This window comes from Elgaria multicarinata, chromosome 12 (genome assembly GCF_023053635.1).
Source record: "Elgaria multicarinata webbii isolate HBS135686 ecotype San Diego chromosome 12, rElgMul1.1.pri, whole genome shotgun sequence".
Taxonomy (NCBI): domain Eukaryota; kingdom Metazoa; phylum Chordata; class Lepidosauria; order Squamata; family Anguidae; genus Elgaria; species Elgaria multicarinata.
The window spans coordinates 25,104,820-25,121,672 of NC_086182.1; the positions used below are offsets into that span (position 1 = coordinate 25,104,820).

Genomic DNA, 16,853 nt, shown 5'->3' on the forward strand with positions numbered 1-16,853 from the left:
TGGTATACGCTCCATCCTCAGATGAGAATAAAGGAAAGCCTATACCACAGGTATCTCATAACACAATTTTAGACTACACCCATAGTTGCTGGCACAGAAAGCCAAGGTGTTCCCCAGCCAAGGACATATCATGCCATCCTGTAATGGTACTGGGGTTATGGTAAAGTTCACTACCCATGCCAAGAGCAGTCTGGCCACATTTAAATCACATTTAGACCTGCTGGTCTTAGTTATCTGGGCCTGTTTGCTCCAATCTTGATTGGCCTCTATTTACATAATATTTCACAGGGCAGTGTCAACAAAGCTACCAAGCCAGCATAATAGAATAATTTCTCAGCTCTCCTTCTTCCCTTTCAACCCTCCAATCCATTAAAACGAAAATAACTAGCAGAGATCAGATGCATTAGTTCCATCAAGAGTAATGCACAGTGGCCTTCTCTGAAAGAGACAAATAATAATTTGACCTGAAAAACTGTCTTTTGTTCTAAAACCCAGTTCTTTCTAAATGTTGCAGATGTTTAATATGTAATTCATTATTCTTCTCCAAAAATGGAGCTCCAAAAGTCAAATAAGGAACTCTAAGACAAGCACACTTGTCATGTTGTATTACATTTGCTTCTCCGACCATCTTAGAAGAAATTTTATTACAGTGCCTATTCACACATGCTTTCTCCTGGAACAGGGGGCTTTGATTTTATGGTGTTACAGAATCCATGCTGAAATTAAGGCATTGCATCCATGCCCAGCTGAATCAATATGACTATCCTCCCTGCAATAGAAACCTTAAGGAGCATATGAATTATATCTTAAAACATCAACACAGTATCTGACAAAACACAAAGTGCAATCTATTTGCAATTTTACAGTGTGCCCTGCCTTTTAAGGTTCAACAAGAATATCTTTGCTGATTTCAGCAGCTGTCATGGTGCAGGTCTTCATCCAATCAAGCACTTAAAGTACATGTTGGAAAAGAAGCTGGTACTGAGCCACAAGAAAGGCACAAGGAGTGTGAAACACATCTTAAAGCTCCCTGAGGCATAAGATCACGAAGCAGCAGTGGAACACACTAATTGCATAAATATTGACACCACGATGAATACTCAGGACTGAGACAAAGGGCATGTTTCGATGCGATGATGTAAGGTCTAAGTAGGCAATTTACATTGAACTGCCTAGCTATAAAAGGAAGAAATAATGAACAAACGCACCATTGGGATATTATAGAAGTCACATCTAAAGCTGCAACACACAATGCCTGTTCACATGAACAATTCCCTGCAGAATACACCTGGATGCGTATTTTGATAACGTTTGACTTGTGAGCATGCAAGATTGTCCAGCCTCAGTATTCGCATTACAGTTAATTGACATTCCACTAGACTATGGAACCTCAACACACTTCTGAATTTATACCGGGAATGTAATCTGTTATATTCCTCCCCACCCAACCCCACCCCTTGGGGTGAGTGACAAGTATCCCAAGGAAAGTTATTGGATGACAAACTGTAGATTGTACATACTTCTCCCCCAGCTATGTACTGGAACCAAGCATTCGTCCGTGGTGTAGCAGTTCAAATCAGTTGGCCTTTTGGTCCCTTTTGAGTCTTTAATTCTATCCCTCTATGACTCTTATGGCTTTAGACTCCTTCTTTATACAAATGCCAAAATACAACTAGAGTAAACTCAGATTTTTGCACTATAGCCTTCGCCCCTGTGGCAAAAGTTGGAAGATACAACAACTTGGACTTTTGTCATGTTGCCCAGAATAGTATTTATTATTTTCAAGACATTTTCTTGCAGCAAAGGCAAGAAAAACAAACAAACCCAAAAAGCAATGTATCAGGGAGGTGACACTTCATCTTTGGCTATATTCCAGATGACCTTAACTTCTGGGGAAACTGATTAGCCTGATTCTTTCTTAAATAATCACAGCCAAGACAGCTTGTTTATGCAAATGGTCTCTGACTGGTGTCAAAACAGAGTTCAAGAGATGCAATACAGAAAATTGTGATGTGACAAGAGTGCTTGATGCCAAGACAGGACATTTCTGAAAAACTCATGCCTTAAATGAATGGAAATCCTGGGCACCTGGGTTCATATCCAATGTTCCCCAAGTGGGCTTTTACTCCTGCAACAGAACTTTCCCTTCCTCTCCTCCCCATGTAGCCCTCCATGTTCTCCCCAAATGTGCTTGGTGGGTCCCCCAACACTTTGGAGCAGATCTGGGAGGGGCACAGGGAGGCAGACAGGAAGGGGAATTGCCCCCTCCCCATTCCAGTGATTTCACCCCTGAGCTTCACTTCTTTAGCAAGCACAAATGGTTAGATTTGGAGTTGGAGTATTCTAATGAGTTGAAGTAATACCAGTTCAGCCCAATTAGTTCTGTAGACTTTGCATTGTGAGAAAACCTTGGCTAAACCATAACATCTTTCTTTCTTACCATCATGGCCAGAGTTGAGAAGATGTTCTCCGAGGTCGCAGCCAAACACCCTCTCCTTTAAGATCCCACGTTGCTTCAGTTTCTGTTTCGTTGGCCGAGACTTCATGAATGTGCGCAGGAAAGTAATGAGCTTGCCGTGTTTTTTTGACACTGTCAAATTAAAATAAAAATCTCATTTTTGTGGGCAGATAACCAGACAGGAACATACATAATATATTCTACTAAAACACAGCTGATTCTAGTCAATTTCAATCACATTTATTTATCTATTGCATTTCCTATTGGCACCCACACAGCGTTTTAGTTTTCTAAAATAGCCTCCCCACATTCCCTTATTCTCAATACCATTAAATACAACTGATACAGGTGGGAAATGTGTCATGAAGGATATAATTAAGATATTATTATTATTATTATTATTATTATTATTATTATTTACATTTATATACTGTTCCATAGCCAAAGCTCTCTGAGTGGTTCACAAAGATTAAAACTGTGAACATTAAAAACAAATATACACAATTTTAAACTATAAAAAGCATAAAAACAGACAATATACATTTAAAACAACTATTCTGGGGTCAGTTAAAAGCCTGGGAGAAGAGAAAAATCTTGACCAGGCGCTGAAAAGATAACAATGTTGGCACTACCACTGAAAAGGCCCTCTCCCTTGTTGCCATCCTCCAAGCTTCCCTCGGAGTAGGCATCTGAAGGAGGACCTCAGATGTTGAGAATAGTGTATGGGTAGGTTCATGTCGGGAGCGGCGTTCCATCTGTTATTGTGGTCCCAAGCCGTGTAAGGCTTTATAGGTTAGAACCAACACCTTGAATTGGGCTCAGAAATGTACACGCAGCCAATGCAAGTGGGCCAGAGTCGGTCTTATATGTTCGAACCTTCTGGTTCTGGTTATCAATCTGGTCGCTGCATTTTGCACAAGCTGCAGCTTCCAAATCATCTTCAAAGGCAGCCCCATGTAGAAGGCATTGCAGTAATCTAACTTGGAGGTTGATAAATGTTAGACAGCAGTTGAAAATTCCATGCATTTGTAATGTAGCAGGAAGGACTGGTGGAAAGAGGAGGGAAGGTAGAAATTCTACATAAAAGTGACGTGGTCCATGTTTTTCTGCATAGTTTCCTTTCAGGCTGGTTGATTTCTGGGGTTAATCATTTCAATGTCAACCACGTATGAATGAGAAAAGGAAAGGAGCAGCCAGGGGCTGATTTCTTTATCCTGTGCTCAGCCATAGTGCAGCTCACTAGCCAATCCAGTTGCTGTCAAGCACTGGATCACAGCTCATGCCCAAATCCATTCTTTCAAGAGCACTAAAACCCCACAACTCCTTTAGAAACATCACACAATTTTAACCTTTATATAACTTTAGAATACGAAGTATTGTTCTCAGTATCTTGTGTTTTTATAGTATTAATGGATAGTTTAACGTCCTTTTTTTATCATGCTCCTGGCCCATAGTTGATTTGTGTTTGATTCTAAAGGTTTGTTCAGTTTGGACCTGATCATTGATATTGATACTATCTATAATGCCGTACCTTTTTAGCCCCTGAGTGTACTCTGTGATTTTAGATGGATTTATTGATATAACTGTTATGAACTCTGACTCTCTAGAAGTTGGTAGTTTTAATGTGTTAATGTATTTTGTATAGAGTGTTTGTTAAATGTACTGTTGGTATTGGTCAATGACCGTAATAAAATATATTCATTCATACTATCTATAGATTCTTTGGGTATTTATGGAGACTAAAGTTAGACTTTTCTGGACTCATTTCAGACACACAATGATAAAGGATTGTGTGACAGCCTGGTCCTCCTCTTTCGACCACCACTCATTCTAGGATGGATGTGTTTGTTTTAATGGTATGTCTCAGTATATTGGTTGCTGCAGTGACGTGTATAAAAGTATATATTATTGACTCAAGTACCTGTCGTGTGTTTTTATTATCTTCTTGTTTATTGAATTGTTTTATTTACAAATTTTGTATTGTTTATTAATCGAATTATGTTTTTTTCTTTTATTGATAAATTGTAGCATTTTTATTGTTAGGAGTGTTCATATCATTTGCTTTGCTTTGATTGTATTATATTTGTTTTGGTATACTATTGTTAGACACTTTGGGCTTCCTTTGTTAGGAAATACGTTAAAATGAAACAATGAAATGAATGCATACATTACAACTTCGGCCTTTAAAAGGCAAACCAAACAGTACTTTTGACAGGGATTTTTACATTTCTGGATCAATACCGAAGGCATTAATTTCTACTAGCCAGCAATGCCAGGAGTACTTAGAAGAATATCCATGAAAGCAAAATACATTCAGTGACAAAGCAACAAAAGGAAATTTAGTGCTGAATTGCGGCTGCTATACTGCCAATAGTATTAACTCCAGATTTCTTATTACCACCTTTAAAAGCAGGGATGAATTGATTGTTCACACAAAAAACTATATCCTGAATATAGTCCCCCAATAGAATGTGCTGCTTTTCTTGACCTTTAATGTAAACTGGAGTACAAGTTCTCAGTTGTGTTAAGATTTTCCAAGCTCCACTGAACTAGAGACAATGCAATGGAGATTTATACATGTAGCAATTACCCCATGATGGGAAGGAAATGGTCCTATGTCAAAAGGGGAATAAACTTAGCATGCATTTCAATCAGCAAGCAGGACAAAGATGTTCGAAGCCATGAAGTGGTGTACAAAAGAGGCCTCCTTATCTTACTGAATTGCTTTTGTTTGCAAGCAATTCCCTACAGACATTCTACTCAAATAAAAAGCCACAACATGAAGCAAGTTGCAAAAGGATTTCCTTTGTCTTCAGCTTTTTCTGTTATCAGGAAGTTATAAAGGCTCACTAAGGAGTAATATTAGCAATCAGGCTCCCTGTGCTTTTGCTCCTCAAAGGCCAAAAGCCTATATCTCATGAATACTAAAATAAATAAATAAATAAATAAATACTCTGGCAATTGAAGTACAGCAGAATAATATCCTTATAAGAAAACAGCTGTGATTTCTTTATTTCAAGTAGAAAAATAAAGTGGCCCCTACATCTGCGAGTACTCTGCATTATTGGGCAACTAACCTAAGGATCCAAAACTGGATTGGATGCTGGCAGTTCCAAAGCAATGATACTTATAATTGAAAAAGAGAATTCTTAATCTAATCAATAGCCAATTAGAAATTTTCTCATAGTATAATACACAAGCTTTGGGGGGTAAGGGTTGGCAGCAAAAGAGGGCAAAGCCATCTCTTATCTTTTGATATATTTTTTGGGGGGGTAGGGGGTTAGGGAGTCAATACTCAATGGCACTTCCTGCAGCTCTCTGCTGCGGTAGGCAGCCATTTTTAAGCCGTGAGGAATGTGGACATGTTTCACGCTCCCACTCTCAATATCCCCTCTCTGGCTGCTTTTAAATGCAGCTTTGAAAGGGTTTGTGTGGGGGTGCCTTATCGGCAAAGTATCTTTAAGTGTCACAAAAATAAAACAACTCTGTTGTGAATACTGCAGGACCAATGTGGTTGCCTGTTTTTTCAGTTGGTCACACAGACAGGCCTGAAATGCTCTTTTATCCTTTCGCCTCAGCAGAGAGACTGAATATAGGTTTCCTGTCTCACCTTAAAATGGGTCTTTAATCTCATTAGTTGATTGCATGGGGAAATGGAGAGTTTTACTATGAGAACTGCTTTAGTTTATAGTCTGGCTATATGTGAACAAGGTTAGGGGAGCTTTAAGCTCATGCATTCCTCCTTCTTCCTTTGGCACAAGCATGAAGAAATTGGAAGGTTCTATTTCCTGGTTTAAACTAAGCAGTTTATTGTTATGTCTGCACTAAGGTTTACTGAAACAAGCCAGAATCGGAAACCACTGTTTATTGTAGCTTGTTTCAGTAAACCATGTTTATTTATTTATTTACAATTTATATATAATGCTCCCCATTTTGGCTGATGTGAGGGCGTCACAATGTCATTCCTATGACAAACTTGCAATTTCGCAGCATCATTTCTGCAACATCATCAAACAGGCCATGACTGAGAGAGCACAGGTAGTGTTGCCATGGTTGCTAGATGTGTAGCTATTACCATTGCTCTGTTCTATGTTTTTAGGAGAACTGCTCTGTGCTTGTTCTGGGTTGGGTGAGTGCATGATATGATGGCCACTATGCCTGAGTAGTGACTGTATACCTTACCCTTTAGTTTATTGGAACATAGGACAGCTCCGTACAGGTGCTAAGTGCCTGCAAAAATAATATTCACACATCTTCCTCTTCAGGAAAAACATACACCAACTAAAAGCTCCTTAAAGCACATGGAAGCAAGCATGCATTTTCAATCCACTTATCGGATCTAGTGACAGTTTTGCAAGAGTTCACGGATGAACTGAAACCACTCATATCATACAGTTGCCTATTCGACACACATTTAAAATGTGCTCATTCCTGGTTTGGACGCCTGATGACAGTAGGATTGCTAATACAGGATTAGCAGCCTAGAAAAGAAAATCTTTCCACATACAGAATGACCCACATTTCCAGCTCATGGCCAGTATACTAGTTGCCTTTCCGGTTAACAAATGATTTTTACCCCCTGCTGAGAGGAAAATGTTGTGCTGGGGTCAAAAACTAGAACACATGCAGTTGCATGGATTTAAACAGATAACTACAGTTTGTTTGGTAGCAAAATAAAATGAAAAAAAGGCAGGAGGATTCAAAGAACCAAGCTGTTGAGTTAGCTTTTTGTTTGAAAAGAATCTGAAAACCCAGAGATTCTTCCAAAACTAATTCAAGGGATAAGGGGGACTGTAGACCACCATATACAAGGAAGTTTACTTTAAACAGTGCTGAAGAGGTACATTAAATTTCTGTACCAAAGAAATATGAAGTCTATGAAAGGTATAATTTATTTTAATTAAGCAAACATACATACACATTTTAAACTATTTTTTTCTGCTTCTGCTGTTTGTAATGAGGGTCAAGGAACCAATATCCCAACTCCATGGCAACTGCAAATTGTACCAGCTCAGCTATGGCTTTGGAGCTAAAGGATGGAATATGTATGCACGTATGCACGTATACACACACACACACACACACACACACACTATTCTTACATATATTTTATATTTTCTCATCATGTAATGCAAGTTGTACTTAAGCTGGATGACTTATACCATACAGAGGAAGTCATGCCATTGGAATTATGCATACACGAATTAACATGCCAGCAGTTAAAACCAGTCATGACTGAAGTTGCACATGTCTATCAATGTGGAGTTTAGCATTTGACAAGGAACAAGATTAGCCATGTAATGCAAGTTGTTTTTAATCTTGTTCCTGTGTCAAATGCTGAATGCTGCACTGATTTGCTTGTGCGGTTTCAGTCAAAACTAGTCTATAAGTGCTCCAAGATTAATATGTGCAAGCATCATTGCATTGAACATGTTCAAAGGTATATCTTACTATGAAAATGTCATTGTTCCAGGAAGCCTTTCCTTAATGAGCAGCCACGGTTCAGTTTTCATTTTGCTTCTTTTAAAAATCTATTTTGAGGTGTTTTATTCTGTTTTTATTTTATCTTGTACACCGCTCTGAAATTTTAAATGAGGAGCGGCATATAAATATTGTAAATATTTGTTTTAAATTTGTATTTCTGCACTGCTGCTGCTTTTATCCTGGTTGTGCTTTTATAGTGTATTTTAAATCATGCTTTTATACTGTTTTACTATGAATGGTTTTAATTTTTGTGAACCACCCACAGAGCTTCAGCTGTTGGGTGGTATAAAAATGCAATCAATCAATCAATCAATCTTCATGGAAATAACCATTTTTTATTTCTGAAAGTGATATCATACAACTATTTCTTAAAGGAGCAACTATGTCCTTCATAATAGAATGCAATTTACTCTCCTCTCCTTGGTCCTGCCAGGTCCCAAATCCCAAAGAGAGACATTTTATCAGTTCAGACATAAACCTCTCAGGCAGCTTCAATGTCCACCTCATAATCCTACAAACAGAATATTGATCTAAATTACCTAGATGAGTAGCTAAGACTAAAGCACATGTACCTTGGAATTCTCTTCCCTAACTTATATCTGAAAATAGTGAGGAATGTGCGAGTGTATACTAGGATCAAAACACAGCCCTCCAACGTGTAGGGCACTAACTAGCAAAAGCCACAAACAGATAAGGTAGCAAATACCAGATGACTTTTTGACTGCAAGCTTGTATGACTGAATGGTCCTCCACACAAATGAATCCTCATGTATAAAGTACTATCATGTTAGGGAAACTAACTGAATTTCCTTGACATGCTAGTTTTCTTTGTGTGGATTTAAAAAAAGGGGGGGGGGGAGAGAGAGAGAGAGAGAGAGAGAGAGACCATTTGAACACCAGGAACTGAGTTTTTACATCTGCTCTTTCTCTTTGCCACCTGTCTTTCGGAAGCTAAAGAAACTGTCCTGATGGCTACGGAAGGGACTGCACCAAAGGGAAAGTGGCATTTAGTTTTCAGAGGAGTAAGCCGTGTTAGTCCATTGCAGTAAAAACAACAACTATCTTGAGGCACCTTAAAGATTAACAAAACTATTACAACGTAAGCTTTCCTGACTTCACGCATCTGATGATATGGATTGTAGTCCATGAAAATATGTCTTAGTTAATCTTAAAAAGTGCCTCAAGATTCCTTGTTGACTTTTGAGAGCCAATTTGGTGTAGTGGTTAGAGTGATGGACCGGGACTCAGAAGAACCGGGTTCTAGACCCCACTTGACCACAAAGCCAACCGGTTAACTTTTGACCAGTCACTGACTCTCAGCCTAATCTACCTCACAGGGTTGTTGTGAAGATAAAATGGAGACGAGGAAGAAGAAAGGTGGGATAGAAATACAGTAAATACATAAATAAACAAATCAATGCTACCCTTTGTGAAGAGAGAGACTGCTTAGCTGGACAGAACACAGCTGAAGTCATGGGGAGGTAAGGCCAGTCAATCCTCCATGAGATTGATCTACCTGCCCTGGATCTGGAGTCAAGTGAGCTGGGTCCTTCAACCACTGCTGGCCCAAGAAGCCAACATATAGGAGTCCTGCTAGGGGCTTCTTGGTTCTGGTCAGCTACCTTTCCAATGAGAGCAGCAGCTAGAGGAAATTGTGGCATAGTATTGCTGCTATTTAAGCACATGGAAAAGAAACCTGTGATGTCAAAGTTCATCGGCCTCATACTACTGGCTTTTAAATATCACACTGCTAAATTACTGCAATGTCTGAATACTGACAAAACCCAGAAGTACGCACATCTTTTCATAAATGAATGAAGAATAGGTCAGGGGGCAGCTTCAGTTATTCCCCCCCCCTTTAAAAGATATATATGGAGTAAATAATAAAGCTACTACTGCTAAAAGGGGAGTTTATTCATCGCTCAGTGACAAGGTTCTAAATATTTCAAGAAAATAAAAATCTGAGGTACAATTTCAAAGCTAGAAGTAAAAGCATATGACAGTATATAAAATAAATGGAGATCCAGCTTAAGAGAGCAATCCTATGATCCCAGACAGTGTCAGGGGCGGGGCAAGAGGACGGCAACCTTGGAGCCATAGGATTGGGTCCGAAGAGTTACATAGGAAAGAAAACTGCCAGAGAACATAATAATAAATTCAATTTAAGTAGATAACAGGCATTTTCCAATATGAACTATAGTTCTTGGGGCGGGGGAGATGAAAAGAATCCAGTCCTAGTTTCTCTTACCCTGGCAGCAGTTTTCTCTACACATTATAATCAAGCTTAATTAAGCCCTCTTGCTGTGTTATTTCATAGCTTGGCAATCTAATGTTCTGTTTGAAAGTGTGTACTAGATCTCTGGTATCTGATTAAGCAGAGCTAAATGCATCAGCCATCAGTAAAGTAGTACTGTTCTATTATCAATATTCACTTTAGGAAATGCATCAGTATTTGATGAAACATAATCCAGCAAGCATACCGCTAATGTCTAAGTTCCTCAGAAAATGCTAGTTGGAGCCTTGGTTCAACAATTAAGTTATTTTCATTACAAATGAGCACCAAGTTAAAACAAAACGTCAATCGATATATAGATCAGCAGGCAGAATGTGCTAGGAGGTAAGGAAAAGACAAGTATCATTAAAGCAGTTTTTATTCTAGTGTCTACCTTAGTGTTTGAAAAACTTCTCATGAGGTCATTTCTACAAGGTGCTAAAGAAGAGCGAAGACAAAGGGCTTTGCTAGACCTACCTTAAAATCCGGGCGTGTGGAGGGGCGAGCCCACGCTGCAACTAGCGCAGGCTGTTGCTCTAATCCACATGTCAGACGCGACAGGCTAAAGGAAAACCCCGTCGCGTCCGCCATTCTTTTTATTTTTAAAGGGCCGGGTGCGCAGGAGTGCACAAGCGCCAAAGGTAAGTTGTTGTTTTTTAAAAAAGGTTTCCCCGCTCCCCCTGCCCCTGATCTCCCCCCCTGGCCCCGTGTGCGGCTTCTCCCAGCTACGCGCAGAAGACTGCGGAAATACTGGGCCAAAAGTGAAGCCCATTAACCCAGGGCAAAGGAGGGTTGACCCCTACCTGACCCCAGGATTCCCTTTGCGTCATCTGGACACACAGGGGCAAGCCCGGGTATCAGCCCGGGCTAAACCCTGGTCTAGCAAAGCCCAAAGTCTTCGCTGTTCAAACCAATCAGCTTATATTTTATTAAACCTAAACTTGTTAGTTAATACAATGAATTAAATTCAACAATATGAACCAGATAATCCAACTAAGCATGGAACATTTGATCTGTTTTACAAAACCACTTAATAGCCATGCCTGTTGAGATGATGGGAGTTGCAGTCCAACTTATCTGGAAGGTGACTATCGGCAAAGGCTGATTTAGTCTAGCATCTTCTTCCCAACAGAGGACAAACATAAATTTAGGGGGATTGCACAAGCAGAGCATATAGACAACAACCCTCCTTCATAGCTTGCCCCCAAACCTGATAAATTCATCTGGTGTAGCTAATAGCCATTGATAGATGTATCTTCCATGAATTTGTTCTATCTCCTTTTAAAGCCATATAATCCAGTGTCCCTCACCATGCCTTGTGTCAGTGAATCCCGAAAGCTCATTATGTCTTGCGTGAAGCAGCACTTCCCCATTATCACCTTCATTACAGTGTGTCATATGGCCAATTCCAACCAAACAGAACGCCCATGAAAAACATTAATATCCAACATCCTCATAAATTGTGAGAGTAAGATCTGCCAGCAGGAATCTGGTCTTCACAGGCCTTTCCTACAAAATCTGTGTGATACCATGGCTAGAGATCGTGGAGTTTGGATTTGACAAATTGCACTTGGGAGACTAAAAAATGCTTGGATTTCTCCACTATGAAATAAAATATGACCAGCATAAAGAGCAAAACTACATTTGAGGCACAGCCCTCCACTTTATGACACATTTCCATGACAATTTCAATATTATAAAACTGTCCATTCTTGCTAGTATGGCGGTGTCACGAGGTCTGTGCCAAACAAACAATACATTCTCCATTAAATGTGCAACTTGTATTATATTTTCACATATGTTTTGTTTTTGTGTTTGGAGAATTTAGTCAGTTCCCAAAAGAAGTCAGGAAGGGAAGAGAGTGGACATAAGAGTATATGGAAAACAACCACGGAAAAAGGTAAGTAGCTGCTGGACTGGTCTGCAAATAACACTATGGTTTAGCACAGTGGTTCTCAACCTTCCTAATGCCACGACCCTTTAATACAGTTCCTCATGTTGTGGTGACCCCCAACCATAAAATTATTTTCGTTGCTACTTCATAACTGTAATTTTGCTACTGTTATGAATCGTAATGTAAATATCTGATATGCAGGATGTATTTTCATTTTTACAAATTGAACATAATTAAAGCATAGTGATTAATCACAAAAACAATATGTAATTATATATTGTGAAATATTTATTTCTAATTACAAATAAATGACCATCGGAAATATGTGTTTTCCGATGGTCTCAGGCGACCCCTGTGAAAGGGTCGTTCGACCCCCAAAGGGGTCGCGACCCAAAGGTTGAGAACCGCTGGTTTAGCAGTATGTGCACAAGCCTTTGGCTTATGCGCTCCCCTCCATCCCCATCCTCCTCTGGCACAGTCACCCGAAGACTGGAAACTTTCACTTCCATTTTTAACCATTTTCAATGATGGTCCATTGTCTCAATCCAGACAAAATGTGGTTAGTGTTAACCGCCCAGAGAGCTTTGTGAACCGCCCAGAGAGCTCCGGCTATTGGGTGGTATAAATGTAATTAATTAATTAATTAATTAAGCCTCAGAGCAGCCTTCTCCAACTAGGTGCCCTCCAGTTGTTTTGGACTGCAAATTCCAGCATTCCTGACCATGGGCTATGCTAGCAAAGGCCGATGGGAATTGAAATTATTTATTGTATTTTTAATCCACCCAATAACAAATGACATGTAAAACATCTAGAGAGGACCAGGTTGGGGAAGACTGGTTATAGAAACAAGTCAATTTCAAACAGTGGATAATTATCCTGACTTGTTTCCCTAAACCAGTCTTCCCTAACCTGGGGTCCTCCAGATGTTTTGAACTATATCTCTGAGCATTCATGACTACTGACTATGTTGGCTGGGGTGATGGAAACTGAAGTCCAAAGCATGTGGAGGGCCCCAGGAAGACTGCCCTTAACACTAGCCACCATGTTGCTTTGAACAAAATAAGTAACTAGTTGTAAATGCAAGCAAAAAGCTTCTAATTTTCCCCTTGTAGCCACTGGATGACAGGAAAGTGGAGTGAGTAGTATGGCATCCCAAAGAGTACCCAGGCTCACCCCCATAGCACTAAGTTATGGGTTAGCATTATGTGTGAATGCAACCAATGTGTGATTGAAACTTTAACAGATACTACACTAGCTGTTCGCCTTAATTCCTAAATGTTCATATCCATTATTTATTTTCATCTCCAAAAAAACCCCAATTGAAGGTCAGGTAAATTTACCTATACAGGTTGCACTTAGCTATGGATATATAGGCATATAGGAGTCATCCCAATTTAGCATTTCTTCATACAGAAATGACGACCTTGGATGTTGCAGAGGAACAGAAAAACATCTTAGAAGTCTAGAGAATAATCTTATCCAAGTATACAGCTTGGTGTTTTTTTTATTAATCGATTAGGCCTTTCATTATATTAATGTATCATTTGTAAAAGGTATTTTCAGTCATCACTAGAATCATCTGGCCATGGCTGTTAAATAGTATGCTATTTTAAGCTTTTAGTTCCTTGGATGACTTAATGTGTTGGATGACATTCTCAATTAAACATCATCACAGTGTGCATACTGTCTACAAACTGCTTTTTGTCTACTGGCTACCAGTAAGGAAGATGGGGTTTGCAGAGGATTTCATTACAGGAAATATTAGATTGTAAGCCTATGCGGCAGAGTCTTGCTATTTACTGTTTTACTCTGTACAGCACCATGTACATTGATGGTGCTATATAAATAAATAATAATAAATAATAATAATAATAATAATAATAATAAATATTGAAATAATGAGATTTTTATATAAGTAAGCTCTTGTGTGGACACTGACATAGGCATGCCTCAGTTCAATAGTAATTTCTCTCTCTCTCACACACACACACACACGCACATTGTAAAAATGCTATTCAACTGACATATTTAAAAACTAATATTGAGACACTCCACTGTGCTTAGGTAGTCACTAATATAAGCTGCTGACTCAACAGCGCAAAGAAGCCATGACCTGAGATTTCAGAATTCCCCACAAGAGCCACAGTGGAGAATCAAGGAAGGCGTGGGAGAATGAAGTATTGGTTTCCTTTTTTGTGGTTTTTTACTCTAAGCCTTTTAACATATGCATAGGAAGTGTGTTTAAGCAGTTTCCTGTATCCATAACTTCTCCATTAGTTTGCTGTGAGCTCATGTCTACTTTAATAAAGTTTTGTTTTACCACTACAGAGTTAAAAAGTACAAACAATTAACACAGACTCAAGGCCAGACGTTTATGAAACGGCAAACAACTACAACAACTTCTACAATTAATGCAGATCAGGGGAAACAGTACTTCTTAAAAATATTTTATTGGCTTAAGAAGGGAGGCTCAGAGCCAAGCAAATGGCCTCAGGGCACAGATCCAACAATCCTACTGCTCTTAAAACAAGAAAACTAGTTTGTCTAGATAAAACAGTTATGGCCCCATAGGACAAAGCGTCATTCACTATTCTTGAGTAACAGGTTTTTTTTCCTCCCTGTAGCAGCAAGGGAAAAAATGATTGGGATCAGCATGGTGAAATGGCTGCTGTCCATAAAACAAACTTCAGTCTTCTGTAGTTTCTCAAGGTTGGCAGACCAGATCATATTGGCACACTGTACTGTGCTCTCTGGGGTGAATCAGAAAAACAACCTCTACCAGTTGCCCCATAACCATACGCCGCAGGAGAGGCATAGTTCTAATCTGTGGCCGCATCAGACAAATGCTTCAAACATTCTAAGACATCCGTGTTGGTTAACAGATACAAACCAACAAGTGAACAAAGAGAATGTACAGATGTGCCTGTCTCCCCACCCCTCACACACACCCCCAAAGGCAAGAAAGCAAACCAGCAGCATTCTCTTACCTTTGTCTTCCTCTATGTCAGACCCAAAGTAAAAAGTTCAGCCTCACTACTACCTGGTGAGACTAGAGTATCGCTGTACAAAGAAAGCAATCTTTCTAATCAGCTCAGCTTGCATTCCAGCCGCAGAGGATTACACACGGCAGATTGAAAGGTCAGTTGCACAGAAGAATTTCTTCACTGCAAACATCCACAAAGGAGCGATTTATCCCCTCCTTCCTTTGGCTCAGCCTTCCTCGTCCAGTTAAGAGCCTCTGGCTGCCTCTCCTGGTTAGCTATGCAACTGGAGGTGAGCTCCCAGTGACATCCACTCACTCTCTCAGGCTCTTCCTCCGTTTTGCCTGCCACGGAGGAGGCCCCTCCCAAAGATCTCACCCTTGTGGAACAAGCTACACTGGTCTAGCTCCACCCCACGGAGCCACTCCTCTGCTCCGGTGACTCTCAGACCCTGAGCAGCTCAGCAGCCCTAGCTCTTTTGCAGGAGCCTTGTCTGGAGTAATCTACGCACAGGACCACATTCCTGGTCCATACGCAAAGTGACTGAATCAACAGGAAGGGGGAAGGCGTGAAAGGAGCGGGGGGGGGGGAGAGAGACACAATTAAAGAGAATGACTCACTACATATATGGCAGTTTGAATGCAAAGACGACACACAAGAGAGTTATAATGAAAAATCATTTCTGTCCACATAGTCTTGAGTGGGAAGGGGAGGGAGTCCAGTAAAAGACATTCAATTGCTTTTCGATTTTAAACTGCAAGTTCCTTGAGATTCTTGAGCTCCCCTGATCTTCCGTGTATGACAGTGAAATATATATAAACGTTACTGCTAACAATGATGGGCAGGGAAAGGATAAAATAATCAAAATATTTTCATGTCTTAATACCTCTGATTAAGTCACTTGGAAAATTGATTTAAGTTAAATGGATTTAAGTAAGGTTAACTAGCTTTGGGGTACCTGCTTAAACAGGTCTGGTAAACATAACTCGATCTAGTTAAAATGATTTAAACTATACTAATACAGCCTTTCCGCTTATGCGAAGAGGTATCTGGAGTTGCCTAGAGTCCCGTGAAATGGTGCTTCAGCTGTTTGGACATCCTCCTTGTAAACATCAATGCTGCTTGGCAGTTAATTCTGGCTAAAATCTACTGCAATTGCTGAGGAATGCCAAAATTTGCAGATGGTTAAAAGAAGGGAAGTGATGCTATTAAAAAGGAATATTCATCTCATTCCATCAATTTTGAAATCATATACCCACTATTATTTCGAATAAGTATTTGAATTCATTTAATAAAATTGACCTACTTTGCTTAAACTGTCTAATTGTATCAGCTTATCTTAATGCCCATCTGTGTAACTCAGCAGCACCCACGGGCAATAGTGTTATATTAATAATGATGATAATAATTAGATTTAGAAAATCGTCTAGCAGGTGCTCAGGGCAAAGTACAATTAAAACTTCACATAAAATCCAAGGAACAAATGAACTAAGCCATATAATAATATTTGTGAGCAGCATTAAAATTAAAGAGCGGCAAAACTTTAGAAGTCTAATGAAACAGGACATTCTTTACTACCTGTCTAAAGCATTACAAGGAAGGAGCCAATCTCGGGAATTGGGTGCTACTATCAAAAAGGCCCTGTCTTGAGTAAACCCCCCCCCCCCCACACACAAATAATATATGATTGTACATATATGCAAGATAGATGTTTTGCCTAATCCCAACACTCAGAATATATCTACGTAATATAATCACTGTCAG

The 16,853-nt window shown here is 39.6% G+C and overlaps 1 protein-coding gene across 2 annotated transcripts in view; it reads right to left on the reverse strand.

Moving 5' to 3' along the window:
• The window catches only part of ARHGAP32 (Rho GTPase activating protein 32), a 159,768-nt gene that overhangs the window by 40,197 nt on the left and 102,718 nt on the right, over positions 1-16,853 (reverse strand). The window contains exons 1-2 of one of the 2 annotated variants that reach the window (XM_063139525.1): positions 15,096-15,298; positions 2,441-2,590 (exon numbers count right to left, since the gene is read on the reverse strand). In XM_063139525.1, coding sequence (XP_062995595.1) covers positions 2,441-2,546 — 106 coding nt within the window. In that variant the 5' untranslated portion in view covers positions 2,547-2,590; positions 15,096-15,298. Of the gene's footprint in view, positions 1-2,440; positions 2,591-15,095; positions 15,299-16,853 lie in introns of those variants that run through there. The other variant, XM_063139524.1, reaches the window with a different exon arrangement.